Source organism: Cupressus sempervirens, chromosome 7 (genome assembly GCF_028749045.1).
Source record: "Cupressus sempervirens isolate cs-2001-9-10 chromosome 7, ASM2874904v1, whole genome shotgun sequence".
NCBI lineage: Eukaryota > Viridiplantae > Streptophyta > Pinopsida > Cupressales > Cupressaceae > Cupressus > Cupressus sempervirens.
The window spans coordinates 382,842,218-382,858,027 of NC_143124.1; the positions used below are offsets into that span (position 1 = coordinate 382,842,218).

General features: G+C 37.7%; 1 protein-coding gene across 4 annotated transcripts in view; it reads right to left on the reverse strand.

The window, feature by feature from the left end:
* Positions 1-15,606, reverse strand: part of LOC149547087 (uncharacterized) — a 29,707-nt gene extending 14,101 nt beyond the window's left edge. For 2 of the 4 annotated variants that reach the window (XM_089791498.1, XM_089791496.1), the window contains exons 1-3: positions 15,016-15,606; positions 14,805-14,924; positions 14,248-14,561 (exon numbers count right to left, since the gene is read on the reverse strand). In XM_089791498.1, the coding sequence (XP_089647624.1) occupies positions 14,248-14,561; positions 14,805-14,924; positions 15,016-15,165 (584 nt within the window). In that variant the 5' untranslated portion in view covers positions 15,166-15,606. The remainder of the gene's footprint in view (positions 1-14,247; positions 14,562-14,804; positions 14,925-15,015) is intronic. The other 2 variants (XM_089791500.1, XM_089791499.1) reach the window with 1 other exon arrangement.
* Positions 15,607-15,810: the final 204 nt, after the last annotated feature.

Here is a 15,810-nt window from a genome sequence, read left to right on the forward strand (position 1 = left end):
TACATTATCACAATTGTTGAATTTCTATCATTCTATATCAGGCAAGATGGCATCAAGATTCTCTGGCTTTGATGGGCTAGGAGGAATCAAGTCAACATGGCAAAGTATCTCTGATACTTCATTACGTTTCTTTGATATGCAAGATTTTCAGAGAAGGCTGAGAACTGAGCCGACTCACCCTATAATGGAGAAACTCAGAGGAAGTGGACTGGTGGAAGCAGCCGGGTTTCCTGTTGCAGTACAAGCTCCGGAGCTAATTGTGGAATGTATCAATCATTACAACTCGAATACCAAGCAGATCCTATTGCCTGATCAAATGGTATTGATTTCAATTGATAGGCAAGCGGTGGTGAACTGTCTGCGGATTCCAGAACGAGAGGAGTTCTCTAAGCTAACAATTGGAGGGGCCATGTCCGAATTCCCCCTGAGGAAGATGGTGTGGCGGAAGGAGATCATGAACTCTTGGTTCCAAAAGCCCAGGGGAGCAAAAAGTAAGGTCCCTAAAACCCTATTTGGCATGGATCTTAAGCCCGAAATTGTGGATATTTTGGTTCTCTTGCATTGACTAAAAGGTGAGGTAGAAGCACTCAATTTTATAGAACAATACTTCTTTATGGTGCAAATTATCTGCTCAAACACACAGTATGTTGACTGGGCGTTTGAAGTTAGTGAATATCTTTCTAGGGCTCTTGATGCAGCCAAGTTTTATAATTCGTTTTATATGTCATCTTTCTTGATATATATGTTGGCTTCCCTACAATTGTGGCCGGGACTCCCCAGAATAGAGAATTTTTTCGAAGACGTAAAAACTTGAGTTTTATCCATGCTTGCAGTTACAAAATAGCTATGCGGAGTATATCCGGGTTAATGATGCACAGAATCTGCAGGGAACTCCAAGGGTGTCCAGGGCGGAGGTTTAGCCCAGAAGCAATGGTGGTCATCAGCCAGTTTGGCTGTTATTTTATTCAATTCTCATCTTTCTCTTATTTGCGTCTTGCAGTGTTTGACGGATTTCCCCTGAAGCTACCTAGATATCCAGATGATATGATCATGCTCATCGAGATCGTTAGGCAAGCAATCCAAGTAAATGTGCTGAGCGCCAGTTTGAGAAAGAAAGGGTATGAATTCCCCATAAAAGTTGGAGCTTATAGTTGTGAATCCAGATCTGATGCAAAGAACATACTCAAAGCATTCGAGAACAAATACAGACTAGAGGAGTATGAAGTGATAAGGCCCATGTTTGATCCAAATGGGTATGCTAGAGATGTGCTTCAAATTGAAAGAGTCATCAAACATGTAACTACTATAGAAGATTACTGGGCCGATTGTAGAGATGAGCTAGATAGTCCAGACCGTGCCTTTGCTAGACTCACAGTAGATCAAATAAAGACCTATGGTATTGAGTTGGATGTGGAAGGGCTAGAAGATGATGGGCAAAATATGTATAGTAATACATATTTGACCAAATTGAGAAACATCCCAATCAGCTCTGAGCCATGTGTAAACATAGAAGAAGATATTGATGTTATGATGGCCCGGGTCATCAAGAGGACTGGGAAATGGGTTGAGTGGACAGAAAAAAAAAGCTGGAGTAGGAGCAAGACTACTCAAGCTTCTCCAACCGCTGCTACTCCCACTTCCTCTCAAAGCGCCACACCCAATGTTACAACTTCGGCTACTCAAGGGCCGGCTCAATCTGCGGGAGGAGGTGATCAACCCCCGGAGAAAAATATTTCAATAGCTCCAACTTGCCAAGGAGGTTCTCTACTAACTCAGGCTGGTACTAAAGAAAAAGGGGCAAAAGAGCCGAAAGATGGAACCACTGCTCCACCCTCACCCCCTCACACCACTCCAACTCCATCTCCGCATGCTACTCCAATTCCATCCCCCCGTGTTACCCCAGTTTCATCACCTCATCATAGCCCTACTCCATCTACAGGTGCTTCCCTTTTGAAGCCAACTGGTTCTCCCATCCAAATAGTAGAGATTGGAGATGATAAGAGCAGCAGCAGCGAGTCCACTAAATCCGATGAAGCTGCAAAGAGAACTCAAGAAGAAGAGAATGTCTCAGGTTCATCTCAGCTCCTCTCTCAAGATTCGAAGAACCCCTTCTCTGCAACAACAGTAGCAATGACTCCAATAAAGAAGAAAATGTTCAGCATAGAGTCACTTGGAATGGCTTCTAAGGTGATTGGTACGGAGTCCTGGCTTGAAGACACCTTAGAAAGAAAAAGAAAGAGGAAAGATGAAAGCGTTCCTACAAAGGATGTTGTGTCCCAAGCGGTATGCTCTGGATCAGCCATAGTAAAAGCTAAGAAGCAGAAAACTTTGTCCATACTTGGGCAGGATCTAGAAACCGGACATTTGACTATGGAGATTGCAAAACCAAATAAAGCAGGGCAGATTAAAGAGATGACTCCTGAAGACTTCACTCTACATTCAATTGATCTTGAAAAGGCTATAGACATGATACAAAAGTTGGCTTATGGAGATCAGGCAATTAGATAATAGAAGGTCAGTTAGAAAACCTCAAATTATCAAAGATTAAGATGAAAGCTGAGATAGAAGAACTCAAAAGATTCATCAGGCAGCTAGTTGTTCCATTGGCAACCATTACTGGTGTGCTTGCTATTGAAAATCCTACAGCAAAGGAAGTGCAAGCTTTCATCTCACAGCTCCAGAAAGATAGACATTTTGGTCAGATTGGGAAAGAGTGGATTGATAAACTCAATACAAATGGAGTTGCTTTGATTGATCAAATTGGGAATGTTATACTTCGATTGGAGACTAAGAAAAATAATATCTCGTCTAATCAACGCACTTTGACCGCGGAGAAAGAAAGATGTGATGAGTGCATTTTTCTCCTGAAAATGATTATCCAGATGAAGGCAAAGGAGGCAGTTGAAGTAAAGATTTTGAAGAAAGGAACTGAACCCCTGTTTGAATGGCTCCAGGGTATGCAATTCAAGCTAGAGATGATTCAAGAAGCTGAAAAAGGACTCAAGGAAACAGAAGATAAAGTGAAGAGAGTTCAAGATAGGGCATTTGAACTGATGAAAGGATTACACACTGATCCACAAACTAGTGGTCAAGGGAGAGCCCTTATTGGAGTAGAGATAATGAAGAACAACTTCTCCATGTATTTAAGTAACCTGTCAGGAATGGCTTTAAGCGTTCAAAACAGAGTGATAGAGCTACAGACACTAGGTGGATGCATACACGTAGCTGCTAAAGAAGTGACAGGACATCTAAATTCTATGAAAGAATTGGCTCGATAACATTCCAAATGGCTCTTAAGGTTCACTAATATACACGTTCCTAGTCATGAGGAATTAGTTCCCATTATAGTTGCCGCTAAGGCATACAGGGCGAAAGTTGAAAAGGGAAAGAAGTCTAAATGATTCGATGATGCCTCCTTTTCACTTTCTTTTGCAGCTTCTACCAATTTTGTAAATTTTGTAATATGACAAACTGGCATCTTGCCATTTGTCTCCTCAGAATATGAACTGATTAAAATTCCTATTGTAACGGTCATCTCTCAAAATCTATATGTATGAAGTTGAAAGATTAATGAAGGGTTGGCAAAAATTTTGGTGTGAAGTACTGTTTGTTGCAGAGACAATTGAATGGTATTTTATTTCAAATCATTTTCCGTTCCAGTAGGTATTGTGATTAGTTAGTATTTCCTTTCTGTATCACAGAGAACTAAGGAAGAACAGAGTTTCATTTTCCTTGTTTTCCAGAATACAAATGAATGTAATAAGTATTGTTATAATTCATTTGACGAAAGGATTCTGTTAGTTTTCCCCGATTCATCAGTTGTATTTCAGATTTGAGTTTGACTTAGTTTAGCATCAATTGATTATGCGAATGGATTTATGGATTCATAAGATGTGTGGGTACATGAATCTCTTTCAGTATTGAGAAGTTATTATCTGCCTGAGTTGGATTTAATTTAGGTCTAACTTGGTTATTCCTCAATTGTTCTCGGGTTAAGAACATACCACAAAGTAGTTTAGGAAGAAAACAAAATTCATTGCAAATTTGTTTTAGGGAGCTGTACCTATCAATTCAAAGGAAAGCTAAATTATTCACAAGAGGCTTTCCAGCTGTTTGTGATCAGATATTGTTCTTAATTGGGTAATAAAGAGTAATAATATAAAAGAACAATCTGTTTACCAACACTATGATGTTTGAGAATGATGTATTAAAGACATTTTGGAGAGAAGGTAATACAATAGTGTATACAGTGAATAGAGTGCAGATCAGAAAAGGTATAAACAAGACACCTTATAAATTGTGGTTTGGAAATGCCCCATCAGTGAAGTATTTCAAAATTTATGGAAGTAAATGTTATAAGAAGAGAGATGATGACATTGGTAAGTTTGATGCAAGAAGCGATGAAGGTATCTTCCTTGGTTATTCATTGAAAAGAAAAGATTATAGATGTTCTAATTAGAAAACTAAGACTATTGTTGAGAGCGCAAATGTAAAAGTGGATGAAAAGTTTGAAGTTCAAGAGAGAATGCTTGATTATAATTCTAATGATGAAGAAGCTAATCCTAAGCCTATCCAAGAAAATTTTGAGACTTTTTATGAGACTAACAATGATTTGCAGAATGATATTCAAGTTATGGAACAGAGAGAGGAACCAAGATCTGAGCCTAGACCAAAAGTAATAGTTGAGACAATGACACCAACACCAAACAAGAATTCGACAAAGAATCATCTTGCTGATCAGACTATTGGAAGCAAAGACAAAGGAGTTATGACAAGAAACAAAGTACATGAATAACTATGCTTGATTTCTCAAGTTGAACCTAAGACTGCAGATGAAGCATGTAAGGATGATCATTGGATTCAAGCAATGAAGGAAGAACTAGATCAGAATGTGAAGAATGATACATGGAAATTGGTCCCTAGACCTAAGGATAAGAATGTTATAGGAACCAAATGGATTTTCAAAAACAAGATGAATGAACAAGGTGAGGTTGTGAGAAACAAAGCAAGATTTGTATGCAAAGGATATTCACAACAAGAAGGTATAGACTAGACAAGACATTTGCACCTATTGCTAGAATTGTAGTAAGAATGTTCTTGGCTTATGCAACAAACAAGAAGTTCAAAGTGTATCAGATGGATGTGAAGTAAACATTTCTGAATGGAAAACTTGAAGAAGAAGTCTACATTGAACAGCATAAAGGATTTCCTTTGATAGAAGAAAGAGATGTGGTATGCAAGCTGAAGAAAGCATTGTATGGAATAAAGCAAGTGCCTAGAACCTGGTATGCAAGGTTGGATAAGTATTTGACAAAATTGGAATTTGATAAAAGCACTGAAGATAGTAACTTATATAATTATATTTGACAGAAATTGAGAATGGTTTGTTGATTATTGTGATATTTGTGGATGATATAATCTTTAGAGGTGATGATGAAGCAAGTGATGAATTTGCTGATGAAATGAAGAATGAATTTGAAATGAGCATGATTGGTAAGATGAAATATGTCTTGGGTTTACCAATTGTGCAGAACAGTGATGGTATTTTCCTATCACAAGCTAAGTATTTGAAAGATTTATTGAAGAGATATGGCTTGGACAGTTGTAAGCATGTTGGTACACCTATGATAATTGGTCACAAGTTATCTAGCAAAGATAAGACACCTATGGTTGAACAGAAGCAATACAGATCCATGATTGGAGGTTTGCAATATTTGACTCACACAAGACCAAAATAGTAGCAATCAAGCTGATTCTAAGGAATCACACTATGCAACAGTAAAAAGGATATTTAGATATTTGAAGGGTACATCTTATTTTTGGTTATGGTATGATAAATGAAATGACTTTACTCTATGTGCATATAGTAATGGGGATTGGGCAGGCAGTATGGTTGACAAAAGAGTACAAGTGGTGGAGCATTTTTCCTTGGAGGAAGATTGGTTTCTTGGCTAAGCAAGAAACAAGATTGTATTTCACAGAGTATAGCAGAAGCAGAGTATGTAGCAGCAGCAAACAATTGCAATCAGATCATGTGGATGAAACAGATGTTGAAGAATATCAGGATAGAGTTTTCAAAACCTATTATCATACATTGTGATAACACAAGTACAGTGAGTATGTCTAAGAATCATGTATTACATTCTAAGACAAAGCACATATCGATTAAGTATCATGTTTTGAGAGAAAAAGTTGTAGAGAAAGAGATTAGATTGGAGTATGTTAATACAAAGGAGCAGATTGCAAATGTTTTTATGAAGCCTTTGCCTAAGGATACATTTGAATATTTGTGAGGTATGCTTGGGGTTATGCCCTTTCCTACTTCTAAGTAGACAATGGAGAGATTGCATCAGTCCAGTGGTACAAAGCACTATTGTTTATCTAGACTGAATGCTGATGCTTCCTATATGGGGGAGTATCTATGATTGAGCAGAGTCGTGAAGGACTCTTGGTAGCTGGTCTTGAGTAATGTCTTTGGACACTTGAGTTGGTTGAAGACATTAAGCAATAGATTGACATAATGATGTCTTTGTCATTGATGTCAATGGGGGAGAAGTAGTGCATGAAAAACATCTCCTATGAATGGGGGAGAAGTGAATGCATATGAGAGAATCTGCTGTGGATATGGGAGAGTTATGAAGAAGAAAAGATTGATGTCAATAAGGGAAAGTACATAAGAGCATAAACAATTGAGAAGTTTATCAATGGGGAGCAATAGTTGTTCCTAAGAGTTTCAGATTTGATTGATGAAGAGGATTTCAAAAGATCAAAGAAGCAAAGTTGGATTTGGTATTCTTGGAATTTAGATATTTTTCATCTATTTGCCATCAATGCCAAAGGGGGAGATTGTTAGCATGAATGCTGGTGATATTCCTATGGGAGAATAGTGTAGCATTGCTAGAGCAGTGGAGAGAAAGTTAGCATGATTGTGTGTTGCATTCATGACTATGTTTGTTATTGATGTCAACATACTGTGAAGATTGGTAGAGTAGCAGACAAAGATTGAGATTGTACAAATCGAGTATTGAAGATGAGGTTAAGTGCGGTCGATGACATGTTCTACAATGTGTCTTGATGACGTGGCTAAGAGCGCGTACAAAAAGTCAAAGACTGGTAAGAGTTATTTGTGATTATAGAAGATAGTTTGCTGATAGAGTTCCTAAGAAGTGGCTTTCGGTGTTCGGATTATATCCCCTAATAGGGATAGAATTTGGATGAGCGAAGTTAGATAGAGACAGAAGACAGTCCGATGATGACGTCAATGAGTGCGCGAAGTTCAAGGTTACACGTGTAAGAAATTCAGAAGACTATGAACCGACAGTATTTTGTTATTGTAATTGTAATTGGGAAAGTCTCAAGGCCGACTCAATGAATTATTTTGAGGACACGGTATAAAGGAAAATTATTTTCCTTGTGATGGAATGGGTATGAGTGTATGCAAGTAATTTGTGAATGCGATAAGTGAAGTGATAAATGTGAGTAAGCGATCAAAGGGATCATTGTGATGCAATTTTGCAAATCTAGTATTGAGATTTGAGAAGTATTTGGTGCAAAAGAGGCATGGTAAGAGGACAAAGCAAGAGTTTGAGTTGCTGAGATCAGTTGTATTTCTATTATTTTGATAGGAATAATATAGGGGCCAGTTGGACAGTGAATTCGGTGGTCTTGCCCCTGAAACTGTTTAGACAGTGGGTCCATCTACCTTCTACAACTCCTAATAGAATTGGAATCTCCTCATAGGAATTCAAAGTCTCCTAATAGGGACTGATATGTACTAAATATATTTCATTGGCTCCTAACAAAGTCCATCTTCTTACAAGGAACTTATATGTTAGGACATCATTTTGTGGGTATCATCTCCACCAAGGTTTTCCCTCTGATAAAGGGTTTCCCTAGTTAACATATATGGTTATGTATGTGTATCTTCTTATTGTTTTTGTTTATATTGATCATATGTTTAAGGTTTTATAAGGTTGACAAAAGTAATATTGTTTGCTTCTATCATTTCTTTGCATTGTGGTTCTAACTTTTTTTAATGCATTTTTTTGTTTCCCTCGTACACATGCATTCCTTTCTACGAATTGTGCCATCTTGGGTTCGATCTGTTTTTGATCCGGAATTGATTATTTGTTGTATGCTCTTAGAAAGTTATGCAATTGCTAATGATGAGAGGAAAAATGCAATTAATGCAAACGGTAATGTTGGTGGGGTGGAAAATGTTAATATTGAATCTACCAAACCATCGTATAAGGCAGTGGTTACTAAACCTACCCAACTTAAGTGTGTTTCAATGGAGAATTTGTTAGAAAAACGATTGTGGGAGCATTCAGAGGAGTGGATCCCGTGTGAATGGACATCGAATGGGAGACAGATGGGAAACAGAGACCTCATGGAAGCTAGAGATTCCAGAGGAGGAGAAGATAGTTAGATCCTCTTGCCTAGTGTGAAAACCCTTTCACTCTCTGTAAATGATGACATGGTAAAAGCTATTAAATCTGAGTAATCTCGTTTAAGGAACATTGCCATATTTTTTGTTTGCATGGATAATGAAATTTTTACCTACTAGAATATTTTTGGATGATTGGTTCAGCAATGTGTGGAGAAAAAACCTAGAATTGTTGTAAGCTTTAGTAGAATGATTTAGAAGGGTTTATTTGTCATGTTTATGAAATCTCATGACATGCAAGTGAGTGTTAAAAAATGGCTTCTTCAATGTTGGCCAAACCCTATTTAGGGCCTTTCCATGGTCACCCAATGACAATGTCGAGCAAGTGATTGCTCGTCCTTCTCCAAATTGGGTCAAATTGAGAGGGGTCCAGCTTGAATTCTGACCCTCATCCTTAATATGCTTGAACCATTGGGCTATGCTCTTCAACTGAGGATTCAAGGGTCAGAATCTCACATTTGAATGCTAGAATCCTCATTGCTCTAGACTCTGAGATGTTTTTTCCTAAAAGGATTTATGTATACATTGAACGAAAAAATTCAATTGGGAAATTGTCTTGCTTGGCAACCTAGGAGCTTGTTTCCATTGCAAGCTTAATAGTCATACAAGGCGGGATTGTTCATCCCTAAAGACTATCTAAAAGCCTTCAATGTCATCCCTAAAGACTATCTAAAAGCCTTCAATGTCACATCTCTGGTAAATGAGTCTATTAACCCTTTGAGGAAGGAAATTTCTGGTGAAAATATTAAGAACCCTTTGTCTAATGAAGGGAGAAATGAAATTGCCTCCTCTAATGAAAAGAATATGCCTAGCAATGGTACTCTAGATAAACCAGAAGGAAAGTTTGTTACCTTGTCTAACCCTCTGTTCGAAGAGTATTTGGATGTGATACCCACAAATGGGTCTAATGTAAGTGTCTACCCTAACCCTTTCGGTTGCCATCCTCAATATCTCCCAGATCCTTGGGAGATTCAAAAAGATGATATACTCACCAAAAAGAATGCACAACAAATTACACTTGAAAATATTAATGAAAAAGGAAAAAGATAAGGAGAAATGAACAAAATTCTTTGGAGCAGAGAAATGTCCCATTTGAGATCATGAACTCTCTAGTAGAAAAGGTAAACTCATCTCATATTGTCCCCATTGAAGTTGATGGTAATGGCTTGTTGAAAAATGGAGAAGCCCAATTCACTAAAGTTGTTAGTAAGAGTTCAAAAAAGAAAAGAAAAGTCTTTGCAAGGCAGAATAGTGCTAAATCCATTGAGCAAGCAAGTAAACATAAAAGTCTTGATATGCCCGAGTGTTTGAATAGAGTTTATAAGAATGAAAAACCATCCATAAACAATTCATAATGATAAACATACATAGCTGGAATGTAAGGGGTCTTGAAATGCCTGACATAAAGTATATTGTTAGGAAATGGTGTAATATGCTTACCAATAAGGTAATTATATGTTTACAAGAGATTTATGTAACTGGTTATCTTACCTTTAACACTCTAAAAAAATTATGGGAAAAAGCCACCTCTTTGTATTTTGATCATGACAGAGGAAAAGGTGGTGTAGGCACTTTGGTTGGCCTCGAGCGGTCTGATAAAATTGAGACTAAAGGTGTCTCCCCTTGCCAAAGAGCCCAATGGGTTGTATTCAATACAGATGATAAGAAGGTGGGGATTTGTAACATTATGCTCTGAATGACTACAGGGAGAGAGCCTCTCTTTGGGATTGGTTGGTGATAAACCTTCCTGTTGCTAAATGGATTGTGGTGGGGGACTATAACATGATTGAGAGTAGTGATGATAAATATGGAGGAGTCAAAAATATTTGGAAAGGTAATGGATTTTTCTTCTGGGCTAAGTTCAAAAGAAGACTTAACCTTTGTGATCCTATGAAGAACCAAAAAAAAAAGGAATTTGATAACATTTGGTTTACATGGTACAATAACCAAACCAGTAAGAAAAGGATATATTGCAGGCTTGATAGGATGTATGTGAATGCCTATGTTTTTTGTCTTCTCTCATCGTCCTAGCCAATCTCCTATAAGAGTCCTACCTGCCAGCATTTCTTGCCTCTCCCCTATCTCTGCTCGCATTGCCCTTGATGGCCTCTAAACCTTGCAATCTCAACACAAAAGAAGAACAATCTCTTCAAGCTCAATGTACCTTCCTCAAAGGTCAAGAAAATCTTGAAGTAATTAAAACAGTAACATGTCTTACTGAGTATTGCAACACTGGGTGTACTCCAAGAGAGACCTAGGGACATTTGTTTGATGCTTGGAGATTTTTTTTCCAAATTATTGGTAAGAAGGAAGCCAAAGATGGAAAATATGAGGAATGGTATTATCAAATGAAGTTGAATGAGGCTGAAAGAGACTCACAGACTAAGGTAATGATAGAAGCCTTGAAGAAACTTGATACATACTAAGATTCAGCTTAGAAAGATTTAGAACTATGATTTATAGAGCAGAGAATTAGGGCAAAAATGAACTGGGTCAAAGATGGCGAGAAAGGAACCAAGTATTTCTTTAACATCAGCAGGGCAAAACAGAATAAAGAGATGATTAGAGGCATTCAATCTGATAATGGATTCACCAGTGATAATAAATAAATAATGAGTGCATCAGAGGATGGGGCTGATAATCATAGGACTTTGGAACAATGTATAAAATTGATTCCCAAAAAGATATCTAAGGAGGATGAGAAGATGCTTAGTAAAAACATTAAACTTTTGAAGATGCTCTAGGCTCAATGACAAATGGGAATTTCCCAGGTCTGGATGGTCTTCCCGTGGAGTTTTACAAGCAAAACAAGGACTGGATTAGCCTTGAACTCTTGGAGTTGTATGAAGATGCACTTGAGAAGGGATCTCTTGGTGAGAATATCAATAGAGGTATAATCAAACTACTTCCTAAAAGTGGAGATGAGTCCCAAGTCAGAAATTGGAGACCTATTACTTTATTGAACCTTTTCTACATGATTATTGCAAAGCTTTTGGCCAGAAGGATAGCTAGCATTCTCAACAAGATTGTTTCAGTTACTCGGGCAGGGTTCACTAAAGGCAGATACATCTTAGAAAATATTGTTTCTAGCTAGGAAGCAATACACTAGGCTAAGGCTGATAACCAGAATGTGGTAATGGTGTTACTTGATTTTGAAAAAGCATATGACATAGTGGAGTGGCCCTTTGTTTTTAATATGCTTCATGCATTTGGTTTCCCCCCCCCCCCATATTTTTGCAGTTGAATAGCCATCTTGTTTAAAGACTCATCCACTGTTATTGAGGTCAATGGAGAAATCTCTGACACCATCCCTCTTGGTAGGTCTATCAGATAATTGTGTCCTATTGCTCCAACACTTTTTGTGCTTGTTTCTGATGCGTTATATTATGTTCTCAGAGCTTCAGATTTTGGCCCACCTATGAAAGGTATTTCCTTACCTAACCAAGATGAATTAATCAATGAACAGTTTGCAGATGATACTCCCCTGTTTGTCAAGCTTTCTGAAGATAAATTTGATAATGTTCTAAACAGACTTCAAATTTTTTACCTAGCATCAGGTGCAAAAATCGCCCTTCATAAATCCACAGTGCTAGGTTGAAATGAAGAACCACCAGATTGGCTGCAAAGAAGAGAATGGTTATAGGTAGGACCCACAACCATTATTAAGTATTTGGGCATCCCTTTTGCAATTGACCTTCCATCAAAGATATGTGGGAGTATCTGAAATGGCAAACTCATCTTGTCATTGGCTAGTAGAATTCAAGTAGTTCGAAAAGTGTTGGCTTCCCATACAATTTATTATGCATCCTCTTGGTTGTTTGCCAAATATCAAAACGAGAAGCTTGATAAAATTCTGAGAGATTTCCTTTGGTCGGATGGCATGGGGCACAGAAAAGGCACAATGTAAACTGGGACTGGTGTTGCAGACCAGGAGAAAGGGGTGGCCTTGGGCTTAAGGACTTGAAAGCTCGTGGGATCGCACTAGCCTACAAATGTATATTCAAGACTCTCCATGGTAATGAACCTTGGAAAGCTCTTGTGCGAAATAGTCTACAACTGTCAGCCATTAGAAAGGGTAAGCAGTGGAAGGACACCCCACTAGTTGATATTGTTTTGGTGATTTTGACATCAAGGTGTTTGGATCTAATGTGTTTTCTTCTCTGTGGAAAGCATGGTGTTGGGTAGAACATCTTCTCTGCTCTAAGTATGCTGTTGGGAGCAATCCTACATATGATGTTGGATCTATTTGGTGGGGCATTTATCTTAACAAGAAACCTCTTGCCTTAACCCAATGTTCTTTTGCTAAGTATTGGAACTCTATAGAGATCTCTCACATTAGGGATATTATTTTTGACAACCAATTGGATTCATGGGAAGAAATCAGGGAGAAATTCAATCCCCGCCCTTCTCAAAAGAAGATTTATAGTATATAGTATATACTCTCATTTCAAAAGCTACAGGCAGGTTCTTTCCTGGTAAAATTATGAACACTGATCAGTACTTGGATCAGGTGAAATGGTCTGATGGTAAGATGCTATTAGATATTTCCACTAAACAAATGTACACTTTGTTGAAAGAAGATAATGGCACATTTAGCAGAATTAATCAAAACTGGGGCTGTAACTGGTCGGTCTCTAGGTGGCACATTGTTTTTGAATTGTTTTGGCAATCCCCTCTTGAGCCCAAGAAAGTTTGTTTTCATTGGATCCTTTTTCTCAATAAGCTTGCTGTGGGTCCTATTCTTTCTTCTGTTGGTATAGAAGCTGTAACTTGTTCCATTTGCAATTGTCCCGAAACCTTGAACATCTTTTGTTTGAATGCAAATTTACTAGTAATATTTGGTCTCTTTTTCTTGGTCAACCTGTTAAATGGAATTTATAATTCTAGACCAGATCTCTCGTAGCATGAACTCCTTACTGGTTTTGTGGATTTTTTTAATTTCAAAATAAACAATTTTTGGTTTATTCTTACTGCTGAAATACTGTGGTTCATCTGGAAGCAGAGAAACAAAGAGATTTTTGAAAACAGGAGATGGGATCATACTGCGTTTAATCTTAAACTCACCCATTTTTACATAATGTCACAGGTCTCTGCTGTCCTTGAAGTACCTAAAGACAGGTTCATGATCTTGGTAAGAGGAGGAGCCATGATTATATACAAAGAGGACATTCAATCAGCAAACTACTTCGATACCTACTCAAGATATGCTGAATCCGGAAGAGCTGGAGAATCTTAAGCAATTCACCAAGAACAAACACATTGATATCAATCAAGAGAACAAAAAGATCAGAGAACAATGGGAAAACAGAGCACTATCCTGGGAAGATACACCCAGAAGTACACCTGCATTAGGTCCTCCCATTGGAGCTTTTGAATGTGCCAAGGCAGAGTGCAGCAATAGCATAATTGATGCATGGGATTAATCAAGCTGGATAGTTTACTTACTTTTTTTTTAATGCTCTCTTATATTTTTGATGGATCCTAGTGGATGTTATAGGTGATATGTTGAAAGGCATTGTATATATCTGTAGCCGTGGGTACAGTCTCAGGTGAGACATAAAACTGAATCAGTATCATCATATTTTTTGTGGTTGCTACCTTCTGATAAACTTTGGTCCTGGTAAATGTATGCAGTTCTCAAACTATCTTAATATGTAAAAAAAAAAGGTAGATTTGATATTTTTTATCTACTAACAAGGGCAGAACGTGCAAGAAAAAGAAAATGGAAAATGACTTTTTCTTTCAGCCAAATTTTGGAAGCCTGTACTAATTGGCAAGGGAAAGGACTTATCTGGATTTACCTTCCAAGTGTTTTTCTTTTCTTTTGAAAACAACACAATATTGCTCCTTCAACTATCAACTGTAAAGATTCTTTAATCCTTGTCTGCATCTCATATTTTAGACAAGGAAGACGCTGGAGTTGCATAATTACTTTGCATAAATTATTCATGGACTTGAGAATCTTCAAGCGCTCCATTCTGTTAGATTCAATTGTATCCAGCCTTTCTAAGACAGCAGCAACCAACAAGAACCCCACTCCAACCCAATGCATATTTCCAATGGCATTCAACACTGCTATAGTTGTCCCATGTTTATCTCCAAGAGACTTTGACATCTGATCCACAAAGCCATATTAACTTCACAGAGGTATTAAAGATCACAATTTCCCTTTCTTTTGGCTATTAAAATTAACTAGTACAATTTAATTGTAAATGAAATCTAGTTCTAACCTAAGTTTTGATCAAAATAGAAAATCTTTCCAATTAGAAAACACAATTCAGTTTTCTGCTGACTAAAATCATTTTGTGCTAGGAGGAATATGACCGGAAGTACATGTTCCTACAGAGGGGAATATCACCTGAAAAGAAATGATTTTGACATGCTTTGACACCGCTTCGGATAATTTGGATGTATTTCCTGCGGAAGGAGGGCCAGCTGCACCATGATTTAGTCCCACATAAGATGGATTTCGTTTCCCCTACAACCAATGATCAACCTATTGATACAAAACCATCCTTGAATTAAGGAAACAAACATAGAAATTCTTGTAAGGTACATATGTTTTCTACCTTAGTGTTGTATTGAGAAATAACGCTCTCAATCATGTGGACTAGTTCTTCTAGATTGAAATCGGGTACATCCTCACGAGTATTAAGAAGTCTATCAATAATTTCAGACGCGGTAGCAGAGGTTGAAGCAGTTGAAGCAACGGAAGACATTAGTATTGAAAGATGAAACCCAAGTGGGGGTCGCAAGGAGACTAACAGTGAATTGTTGTAACAAGTGGCTGGAAAGAAATCATATCGTATCGTTTCTGAGCTATGAACGCTTTATAATACAAGTATGATCTCAGAGAAGGCTTCACCAAAAGACTGCACCTTCTACTTGAGGGTATGCAATATGCCTCTTCAACCAAATGATGAAACCAAGCTCTTTTTCAAGAGACTTCGTAGCCTTTAAGTAGATAATTTGTAACTTAGCAGATACCACATATAGAAATGGACTTGTAATCAAAATACAGACAAAACCTGAGAAGTGACCCCCATATCTCCTACCGAAAACATAATTTAGCCGTGACCTGTAATCATGTTGATTTCTTTACTCCAAAAATGATGCAAATGTCAACTTTTGCACTCATTCAGAGTTGCAAATCGTTCAATATGTGTGAGGCCAGTATCTTCCTATAAATGGAAGTAATTGTGGAGGTAAACAACGCGTTCTCAACTACGCGTTCTCAACTGCCTACTGTTGACAAACGCATTAAGATTCTATTGCATGTATTCAAGAAATTATTTGTATGTTATCATGCCGTGAGCGGCAGGATACTACAGCATCCACCAGGATGCTTTTTCTCATTTTGCTTG